At 40.8% G+C, this 11643-nt stretch overlaps 1 protein-coding gene across 6 annotated transcripts in view; it reads left to right on the top strand.

Moving 5' to 3' along the window:
* Positions 1–2186: 2186 nt before the first annotated feature.
* The window catches only part of PTBP2 (polypyrimidine tract binding protein 2), a 56171-nt gene continuing 46714 nt past the window's right edge, over positions 2187–11643 (top strand). For 4 of the 6 annotated variants that reach the window (XM_075038936.1, XM_075038935.1, XM_075038934.1 and 1 more), the window contains exons 1-2: positions 2220–2403; positions 4049–4079. In XM_075038936.1, coding sequence (XP_074895037.1) covers positions 2396–2403; positions 4049–4079 — 39 coding nt within the window. In that variant the 5' untranslated portion in view covers positions 2220–2395. Of the gene's footprint in view, positions 2404–4048; positions 4080–11643 lie in introns of all 6 variants that reach the window. The other 2 variants (XR_012652046.1, XM_075038937.1) reach the window with 2 other exon arrangements.

The following is an 11643-nucleotide window of genomic DNA, read 5'->3' as shown; positions in this document are numbered from 1 at the left end:
CCAAGATTTGCAAACTCAGTTCTAGTGTCTTTTCTGCTATAAACACTCAACACGTGCTCCTCAGTCTTCCTTATATGGAAGACCATCTAACTCAGAGGATAAACCGAAAGAGTGTTAGCTCACTTAATCAGACGGATTCTGGTAGGTGTCATGAAAGAAGGAGAAAACAGGGATATTACAAAAGAGAAACACAGGTTCGAAGACGGCATTACTATAAAGGCAAAGGAGGTAAGCAAGACAGGCAGTGAGGTACATACATCAGATGGAAAGACAGATTTTCTACTAATTGCTAAGAAGTAGAAGGATTAGTACTTCTACCAATACAAAACCGGACAAGATGTGTTTAGATTTATAAGGGGGAAAAAAGACAAAAAAATCCCCAATACAGTACAAGAGAAACCAACTGTAACCCCAAGCTCCAGTGGTGCAAAGCCTACTAAACATGCTAGAATCTACAGGAATGATATATATATGGAGTAAATATATAAAAATGCACTGGATTTATAGAGATGGTTATAAGCAATTCTAAATCTCTTAAGTCCTTGATGTTACTGTCAAGCATAGTACTTTAACAGATGCAATCAGTAAAGAATACTATAATCAGATACTTTAAAAAAAAAAATAACAATGTTGAAAGCAAAAAAGTAAAGAATAGCATTTGGCATGATGAACTTTATATACAATCTAAGTAAATGAAATGTTTAAGAGGGATTTTGTAAGAATGAGAATAACAAATCATTTAGTCTAGTGGTCAGCAATGGGTGCTGAAGGCAGTTGCTGAAAGAGAAGGTAGTTGCAGATATCCAAACGATATTGACATCTAGGAGAAGCAATATTAGTTATTGTCCACCTAGTAAATTGATTGCTGCACAGAATCAGAGTGACTTTTCCAGAACAGAACAACAAAAAGTCACAGGGTAGAATGAAAATGTGCAGGTACTCGTAATCATTGAGTTAGTTACTGGGCTGCTCATGGAGTCAGTTAGAGGAGAGGCAGGCAGACAGGAGTAGTAAAGCCTAGTGAAAAACTTTCTGATTATGGAGATATGCATAGCCTTTTCACTCTTAAATTCTTTATCAGGCTCTGTTGCAATATTTTCAGTGACAAACTCCAAGGGTCTTACAGTAACCTAAAAAAATTAAAGTGCAATCAAGTAATGGGCTACCTCCTCAAAACCTATTTTTAGAACCAGTATTGCCAGATCAAACCACAGAAAATACAGAAAATGTTTTGAATATTTTTTAATACCCTTCTGGGTTTGGGATCTTCTAGGAACATTTGGATCACATTTTCAAATTTTCCTTCATAGGTATAAAATCCTTAGTTTGACTTTTTGTTAAATGCAATCCAGGATTGTCCCAGGAACAGCTCTTTCTAGAAACTCGGTATCAAACACTGTAGGATTTGTGATGAAATACTGAGACCCAGCATATAAATACCGGGGGGGAAAAGCCTATTTCCTAATGGCCATGTAGAGCGAACAGTTTGTACCCTGATACGGTAGTTTACAGAGAACCATGGCTACACCAGTTTCTGTGAAGAAACAGCCCAACTCACTGCAATAGTTAGTTTTTATGTTCATCTGAATTATTTTTTGAAATAGTATTAGTGGTCAGCTATATAGTCAACAGGTTGTTTCCTTAAAAATGGCTGTGTAGCCGAAGGCACTGAGCGATGAGGACAGGGCTCCCTGTCAGGGTTGGGTCCTCTGAGGGGACGGGGTGCACGGGGGTGCCCGGGCCTGGCGCGGCCTCTCTGAACGTTTTTCATGACGAGAAGGGACAGGCTCCCTGCGCCGGGAAGTTCTGGCACGGAGCACGGAAAGTCTCTCCGCGCAACAAGCGCGGTCCGGCGCGCCAGCTGCGGCCCCGGGCGGGGCGGCAGACACCGCCCGAGGACTGAGGAGCCCCCGGAGCGGGCCTGCCCCCAGCGCCCCCGGCGGCCTCGGGCGCTCTCCCCGGGCGGGACCGTGAGCCGCGCTCCTCCGCGGCAACCTCTCTCCCTCGCGCACGCACAAACGCTCCCGAAGCGGTGCGTTGCTACGTGAGAAGCGGGAATGCCCCGCCTCGCCGCGCGGCGGGTCCCGCGCGCGGGGTGGTAAGGAACCCGCTGCCGCGCCCCCCTTCTTCCCGCCCCAGGTGGGGCAGACTGGCGGCGCCTCGCGACTCTGCTCGGCCCGGGCAGCTGATGGCAGAAACTTCAGCGGCGCCAACGGCGCATGCCCGCGCGGCTGGCGCATGCTCTGTAGCGGCGAGGGACAAGGAGCGGAATCCGGCACTCGGCAACGGTCGGCGGTTTTCGTGCAGGCCGGGCAGCCATTTTCTTACAGCCTCTTCGTACGCGTCGCCTGCGCGGCTGTCTGTCCCGCTTGTCCGTGCTTTGTCCTGCTCGGCGATGGACGGGTGAGTAGTGAGCGGGGCGGTGTGGGCGAAGGCACTGCCGCGGTTGTGCCGCCGGTCGGCGGTGGGACCTGTCCCAGCGCTGGGGGCTCGCTCCCCGCCGCGGCTGGCTGTCGGCGGGCGGGCGTCTCCGCGGGTGTGGGGAGCGGCCGCTGCCCCGGCGGTGGTAGGGACGGGCCGGCTTCCCGCCGCCGCGCAGCTGAGGCCCAGTACGGGGTGGGGGGGGCGGGGGACGGGGCTCAGCTTCTCCGTAGCGTGGGCCCTTCGGTAGGGTCTTCCGTTTAAATTGCTGCGGGCTTTGGGCCGCCCCCTACTTAGTATAGTACCCGAGACGCTGGATCTGGCTGTAAAGAGGGAGCGCTGTCTACCCCCCTCCGTCCGCTCCAGAACCTCTTGTTCTTTCCTTGTCCCCCGCCTTTACCTTCTCCCCCCCCCCCCCCGCGCCCCGACCGTGGGGTGAGGAGGAGCGCTCTGTAGGGTTCGGGTTTGTTTTGGAGCTGGTTGGAGGGGAGGAGCAAATACCAGCAGGAGCCAGATGTCGAGCTCTTTTGTTTTCAGGAGCTGCCTAATAAGCCCTCTGCCTTCCCCCCCGGCCAGGTAGAAAGATGCCTTTCTGCGTGCTGGAGTCTGGCTGTATAAGCCAAAGAAGGGAAGGTTTTGAAGGAGTCGGCCCTATGGGACAGCGAGGGCCCTCGGTCCTGGCCGGGAGCTGGGGTGGGCAGTCAGTATACTCAAGGCCTTCTTTCTGTTGGACCTGGAAAGTGAGGCTGGTGGCTGTAGCCTTCGTCGGTGTAAATACAACATCTTTCAGCTTCCAAATTTCCTCTTGTTTACTCTGCTTCAAACAGAGAAGCAGTCTCTTTGGTATGCTTTAAGCATATAACCTTTCAACTGTGAGATGTTTTAAAGGCTTTTTATGGTTAGTTGTGATTATAATGTTGGGAGTTACAAATCCTGTCTGAGAAGTCATTAATGAGTATTACATTGTGGAATGCTTTCACGTATTCATGTCTTGCTTTCATTTTTTTTTGGCGGGGACTTAGATTTCTTTTGGGATTGTGTTACATGCTGCGAGTTGTGATGTCACAACCTCTCAGAAGAAGATTTACCTTGATATACCTGTTGCAGAGTTTCGTATAGGTGTACCTGATTAAATTTCATACAGGTGTACCTGCCAATGCATTCTTTTTTTTTAAGCTAATTTCAAAAAATGTGTTCGTTGCTTTCTGTTGTAAGAAGATCTATAGGGTAGGCTATGTTGCTCAACTAGCTGTCTAGTTAATACGGGTGTGTGAGAAAAGTTATGTACTTACTTTTAAATTCTTTTATTTTCACCCTATGATCTCAGGTAGTCCAGAAACCTGAGTTTCCTAAATAAATTTCCTGACAGTGCTGCTTTAAAGTAATGTTTACTTGAAACTTTGGGCTCTTTTGGAGAAGCCCATAAGCTGGGCAAGTCAGTGGCTTTTCTGAGTTTCTTTTGTACTTCCTCCAACTCCTGCTGTGTTCTTTGAATATACTTTCTTGATTGGGGAAGTTGTTGGCTGTTTTGATTCCTCATTATCTTGGCATTGCAATACATAGAACAGTTGGTTTTATGAGGATAAATTGGTTGACTTGTGTTCTTGTTTTTTTTCTTTTTTTACAGCATTGTCACCGATGTTGCAGTTGGTGTGAAGGTAGGATGTATACTCAGCAAATAAGGGGGCAAATTGTTGATACAAAATGAACTACTTTGAGCATCAGTAATTGCAAGTTTTAAGATTTTAACTAGTCATTGTCAGCTGCTATTTAGTCAGCTGTATATGCTTTATTAACCAAAAATCCCTAGAGGTAAATTGGAGGCTCTACACAAAAGACTTTTCTAGGCGCTGAACTGCGGACAGTGGTTCTAGATTAATGTAGTGGTGTCAGCTTCTTATTTTAAAGCTTAATTTTGCAGATTTTGTTCAAAACAACACTTTCTCATTGTTGCATGGTGAATGTAAAAGACATGTTTTCTTCTTCCCCCTCCCCCCACCTTTTTTTTTTTTTTTTCAAAATAGTTATCACTGAAGTTAAAAAAGTGACTAATCTGTAATAGGACACAAAAATATGGGAGGTAGACTTTGTTATGTAGACAGAGAAGTGGGCGTTTGCTTTGCTTTACTTTTTATTTTTCAAGTTCAGTTATGAATTTATCGTATTTGTTATAACAAGGAAAGAGCTTCCAAATGGTTGTTAATTTACTGTTTGTTTCACTTTTGTATTCAAATCTGTTGCAGGAATTAGATTGGTACTTCATAGAAGCAGACCGAGAAATAATGAGAATGTAAAGATATATGGGACAAGGGAACTTTAGGTTATGTTAATGGATGCATGCAAGCAGTTCTGTTTCAGTGGTAGAAATGTAGACTCCACGTTGGTCCAGAGACTTTGTAGCTATACTATATAGCTGCCTTTTCACCTGAAGCTGATCTATGTTAACTGCTTGGTAAGCCAGGTTTTGTCTAGTAAAACTCTTTGGCTCAGATTCAGTATTGGTCCTGGATTTGGACTAGTTCTTATACAATACAGCTAGCCTGTAGATACAGTAGCTATTTTGTCAGATGTACCTCTATTAAGCAAGCTTGCTTCTAGGAGGAGCTGTAAGAAGTGAGTTACGTAGATTCTAGACCCATCTGGCTTCACATGTTCGCGCAGTATCGGAGCAAGCTTAAAATCACTCTCTGAATCAAGAGGAAAGTGTAATTATTAAAGTACTTCTGTCAGAGCTAATCCCAATCAGAAATATGAACTTTAGGAATGTATTTAATAGTTTGGAGAAATACCCAAGGAAGTTCAAGTCTTTCAGAAGTAAACTGCCTCACGTGAACAGCTTTGGGGCAGAACAATTTCTAAATTGCCCTCAATCCTGTCTAATGAAGAAGCAATTTCAGGCAGACTGTGTATTGCCTGAACCTTAAATTCTGACATTCACACTTTGGGAGAAGTAAATGGATTCAGTATCCCTTTCATTCTTAACTATGAGTGACTTAGAATCTTAGGGGAATTTGAACGTTGATGAAATATGTTGTAAGCGTGTAGTGTGATTTTGGAACCATTTTCAGGTACTAGCCAGACAATGAAGAAAAGACACTTCAGATGACATAACTGCTTCTTTCTGTTGATTGTACAAGTTATACTATGAATATAATAAAGAAGGTAAGGCAGGTGTATCAGAGGTAGTGATTAAAATCAGTACAAGGAGAGGCACAGATGTGTCAAAAAGGTGTGGTCTTTGCCTTGTAAGAATGCCTTATTCTCTGGATTTTAAAAGGGAACAATCAGTTTGTGCATGGAAGTAGTGGGAATCCATAAAAAGGATGATGGTTTTCTGAAGAAAGGTGTTAGATATGGGAGCAGTAAACTGGAATGTATTCTGGAGCCTTTGTATCTCAAGATACTAATAAGAATGGAAAATTGAATTTCTTGCTAATTGATATATGCAGTTTGGGTAGCAGTCTAATGCTAGCTTCAGTCATGTTTTGTGGTAGGCCGTGTGAAACATTTGTCCTTTATGTTCTCTGGTGACTGTTCGTTGCTCTTGATGAACTGATGTTTTAAAGTTGAGGAATGCTTTACCTATAGGTGGTATATAAACAACTGGGAACATTCATCTGGCCTTTCCTTGGCCATTTTCTTTTCTTTGGGGTGCTTTGGGAATGGGAGGAGCAAGTTTTGAGTCCAAGGAGTTGCATCAGCAGTTTTAATGCTCTTTTGACACTGCTTTTCTTGTGACTGGATAGCTGTTGAAAGTGGGCAGGGATTTACCTGTGTGAAATCGACTTATCCAGAATATTTGTTTGACCTGATGCTTTCTTGAGATTTTGCGCCTACTGTATGTATATATGCTGATCAGTTATACGGTATGTTTGTGATGTACTCAATTATACTTGGAGAAAGGGATTGTGACGTGTGACCCTTCTGTTTGGAAAATTTGCTTTGCTTTATCATCATCAGTCATGTTGATACAAAATTGAAAATTACATTAACTATTGTCTGGCTGGTTTCTCTCTTAAACAGAAAAGTGAATGTTATATTTTTAAACCCATTTGTAAAAGAGTAATAGCAGAATTGAACTACTGTAGTCTGGGAATTGTCTTTGAATTAAAAAAGGGCTTTTGAGCTTTAGGGACTGCATGTGGGCAAGGCAAGTATGAAGTAAAATGAATACTTGCTTATAATGTTTTATTAACAGTTTTATAGTCTCAGAGTTACCTGCTAATGAGGCTGCTAAATTTGAAGCTGTTATTTTTGTGCTGTATGCTTTGATTTAAAACTTTTTTGTTCATCAAATTGTTGAATGTTCAATCTTGATTTTATTTACGTGTTGAGCCACCAGAAATTAACACCAAAGGCTGAGAAAAAAAAGAAAACTCAAAATGGAGGTGGAAAAAATGACATATACTATTTGAAAACTTGTTTTACATAGAGTAAATGTGGGGATTTGCACAACTCAAAATATGGAGTGGAAGCACGCTTCCCAGTTAAATCTGTCAGAGGAGCAGAGTGCTTTAATTTCTCAAAGTGTTAGAACATGTCAAAACCCAATCATCTTGTGAGTACATATAAAATAATTCGTATTTGATTTGGTCTGTAATGTGTTAGTTTGCTTACCTGGAATTCATGGAGGCAAGGAAATGTCACTCTGCACACAGTTCACCCCTTATGTCACAGTTTACAAAATACTACAAGAAGAATGAGCTTTAGCTCTATGTCTGATGTTACTTTGTGAACTCCTGTTGTATATAAGCAGTTTGTGTATTTTCGAATAGAACAGAGCTAAGGATTCCAGTAATGATAATATATTACATAGTTCATAGATTTTTTTATTTTCAGTTTCTTGAAGAAATGCTATACATTTTAAATTTATGGATTTCTTCACGCATAGTTTTAAAAATTGCCATAGTATATAAAATGTTTGCTTTTATGTTTTAAAAAGATGCATCTTTGTTGTTCTGTTTTTATTACATGAGGTCCTTAGTCACTAAATATGAAATAGCCTGCTAGTTAGCTTCTAGTCTCAAACTTCTCATTGCTCATTGGCTATGTAGGTTTGACTATTAGAATCTAATAACTGTATTTTGAATTACTGTCTTGTGTTCTCTTTACAGTTATGATGCTTTAATCTGAATAAGTAAACTGATTTGGCACTTGGAGTGATAAAGCCTTTTTCAATTGTTGAAGTGAATGTATGAAGTATATAATGTATCTTTTCTCTGGAGTAGTTAAAAGAATCCTTAGAGGGATATAAAATGTGATGCAAAGAATATACACTACACAGGTGCATGGAATAACTTAGGTGAACTTTTGGTGTGTATTGAAGATTATAGTTCTCTTTTACTGTATTTCAGTGTGTGCCACTTCAGTCTAATTTATCATCTTTCTCCTGGATGGCACATGTAGCTGTGCAAGTAAATGGGGCCTGAACAATTGACTGTCTCATTTTGTATACATACATTGCACATCTTGGAATGGCTGAGCTGTACTTCTATCTGACGGGAGAAAAGCAGCAGTCATTCCTTCATGGGTGCGTTATTTGGTACATAGCACTTGGGAATTTGTGACGTTGTTGACAGTGCTTTGGTCTACACTGGCCAAAAACTGAGCTTCAGCTGCCAAGTGTGGACAGCCCCAGTTATACCTAGGAGGGAAAATTCATGTATTCCTGTAAACATAGTTTTGTAATGTTTAAAGATGTGGGAATGGCCTTTTTCCCCAGAAGTCAGGGCATTAGCCTTTGCACTATGCTTAAGAAAAGAGGGAATTCTTAGTGTGTATTTAGTTGGTTATGTTAGGATTGGGTAGAAGATGCTAAGAAGCACTGTCCTAGTACTTTCTAATAGTTTTCCAAACAGTAATGTGTTACAAAGTCCCCCTTTTTCCTAGTTGCTGAAATTTAACATGGGGGAATATAGTAGTATGGGGGAAGGGCAGTAGCTAAAAGCAAAAGAGATAGGAGCTGATGGAGAAAAGGAAGAGAGCACAAAGTAGCAGTGTCTGGAGAAAAGGAAGAGAGCACAAAGTAGCAGTGTCTGGAGAAAAGGGAGAGAGCACAAAATAGCAGTGTCTGTAAGTACTCTGAAGTGTTGTCCACTTTTTTTTTTTTGCCTCAAGTTCTGAGGGTTAATCTCTTCTCTTACAAAACTACATAATACTGACCCTTTCTTGCTACTAATAACTGAGAGTTTCCTTGTGGTGGAAACACATATTGTGGATATATTGTGACTTTTTATTTGAGCTGTACACTGTATAATGAAAATATGTGTGGAAAAAAGTCAGAAATCCTAGCAAGTTGTCAGAAGAGAAGTTTACACTAAACTTAAGAAATGAGAAAATGTATTTAAATAGCTTTTTCCTTTTGTTTTTTTCTTCTTTTTCTGAAATCTCTTTTGCCTTCACTGTCGTCATTCTAGATACTTAAATAAAAGGAAGGAAGTGGTAGGATAAAAAAAAGTTTGACATTCATACAGACAAATGGTATGTGATGGTCTGTTTTATTGTATTTAAAATATTAGAATGATAGTTTTGAGCTATTTTTGCATGTCTAATATAATTACTAGTAGATTGCTTGTAGATTAGACAAAGACTGCGAAGGGCAGCAATATGAGAAAAATTACTTGATAGTGAATTAGAAGAACTATTTTGATTTTATGTTAGCTAGGAGAATGTTTTATATCAACTTTTGTGTTCAATAATACTTAGTTGTAGCAACAGTAGACAGCAAAAAATGTGCAGAACATTCTGACAGTGAAGTAAGAATGAAGTGTGACTATCTTCAGAAGTTTAGAACCAGCATCTGGACTTCTCTCTTCAGTGGTGGTATGTCGTGGTTTAACCCCAGCCAGCAACTAAGCACCATGCAGCTGCTCACTTACTCCCCTCGCCCAGTGGGATGGGAGCGAGAATCAGAAGGAAAAAGATAAAACTTGTGGGTTGAGATAAGAACAGTTTAATAGAACAGAAAGGAAGAAACTAATAATGATAATAATAAAATGACAATAATAATTAAAGGATTGGAATATACAAAACAAGTGATGCACAATGCAGTTGCTCACCACTCACCAACTGATGTCCAGTAGTTCCCAAGCGGTGATCCCCCCCCGGCCAACTCCCCCCAATTTATATACTGGGCATGGCGTCACATGGTATGGAATACCTCTTTGGCCAGTTTGGGTCAGTTGTCCTGGCTGTGTCCCTGCCCAGCTTCTTGTGCCCTTTCAGCCTTCTTGCTGGCTGGGCATGAGAAGCTGAAAAATCCTTGACTTAGTCTAAACAACACTTAGCAGCAACTGAAAACATCAGTGTGTTATCAACATTCTTCTCATACTGAATCCAGGACATAACACTATACCAGCTACTAGAAAGAAAATTAACTCTGTCCCAGCCGAAACCAGGACAAGGTATGGGGAACATATCCTTGGTGACAAAAAATAATTTCTTACAATGAAAGACATCTGCTCTCTTTTTAACAGTAACTTCAGTAAATTGACCCTGTTTGAAATGACACTCATATTTATTCCCAGAACAGCCTACTTCAATTCTTTTTCCTTTGTAACTTTGGGGTTTTTTCCTTGGTGCTCATTCTTCCACTGTAATATTTGCAGAAAAACAAGGAGAGCTGAAAAGGGAGAGAAAGGAAAAATGTTGAAAATTAGTTTGTACTCTGTAGCAAGTATGCATCAATGTAAGGAAGGCTTAGTGTTCCTATTTGATACGTTGTGATGTCTGTCACTAATTGGAAATCGCGTATTTTTCATTTGTAACAGAACACCTATATTTGCATCTTGAGGGGGTTGTAGGAAGAGCAATGAGATCACTTGCACCATCTGAAAAATATGACCCGATACCAGCTGGAAAATACCTTTCCTGTTTCTTAAAGCTTTGGGCCATGTTTTCACAAGCTGATCAAGCTGCATTCCAGTTTTCTCTGTCACTGTAATACTTGTGCAACAAATGTTTGGGTAGCCACTTCACAAACCTCTCTTGGGAACTTAACCAGGTTAAAGCTAAGTTGACACAACAGTGCATTACATCTTTTTAGTCAGATTTGTACCAAAGCGTGTGGTTACGTAAATGCTTGTAGCAATATAGACTTGGGGAGGACAGAATAGGAACAAGTTGTTAGGGCCAGGGAGATGGCAGGACTGTTGCTTTTGGTGGTTCAAATGAGGTGGTTGTTTCACAAGCTGTTAATGGGACTGTGATGTTTGATTTAGGGGATTGGGTGGGGTTTTTTATAGCTGCAAGTACATACAGCCATTTTTAGCTTTTCATAAAAATCAGTTTTTCTATGAATGGATAACATGAGTATTGAGTTATAGACATAATAGCACTAGCGTTTTTAATTTATTATTGCAAAATAGCAGAGAATCAAGCAGAAAATACCTTCCTTATGGATCTTATTTTGAGATGTAGAAACTGCTGCTGAAGGACCAAATATGTACATCTAGGTGCCATGATTCTCTAACCAGAAAGCTAAGAACACATCCAGGTGGTATCTCTAGCAAGTTGTTCTCACCTATTCTAACTTACTACCAGTTATGTACAGCTGCTTCAGAGTAACACTTTCCTGGTAAAAGTGGAATAGAAAGTCTGAAATGCTGGAATAAATTGTTTGTGTACTTCCTCCTGGATGTTTGAAGCGTCAACTGGTATTGGACTAGAATCTTGCCTGCAGTCTTTCATTACAATTGGAAGTTTGAAGGTTTCCAAATGAGGCTGGGTGGCATGGTTTAAGTGGAGACTTGATTCTTTATTCTTCAGCTTTCTGGTTTAATAGTAGTCCATCTTGATCTTGAGATGCTTTGAGAAACTTGGCTCTTTTCCACATTGTATTTTGAGAACCTGGAGGCTTTTAAGAGGAATTGAGACTTGTCTCCTTTCAGTCTGAAAGACTTTTCAGATTCTGTTGATTGCTTGCTCTCAATTTCTACAAACTTTGTGTGTTTTTCATGAATTGAGTACATGGCATATACCATGCATGTAGTTGCAAGAAAAAAGAATAAAAGCTTAATTTTCTCCTACATCCTTACTGAAAAAAATATGAGTGTAAAAATGGTGAAGTTAGTTGTTAGGATATATAAACAATACATGGTTGGCTGAGGACAGCATGAAAAAGAATTGAAGTGGGGGAAAAAAAGAGAGTGCAGAGAATAAATATGGAAAGGTGGTCATATTGTACCAGTTAACTTCATACTGAATTAAAAGCAAGTGATGTTA

This window comes from Buteo buteo, chromosome 10 (assembly GCF_964188355.1).
Source record: "Buteo buteo chromosome 10, bButBut1.hap1.1, whole genome shotgun sequence".
Classification (NCBI taxonomy): domain Eukaryota; kingdom Metazoa; phylum Chordata; class Aves; order Accipitriformes; family Accipitridae; genus Buteo; species Buteo buteo.
Note: the sequence above shows the minus strand (reverse complement) of the source record. Positions and strands in the feature narration are given on the sequence as shown.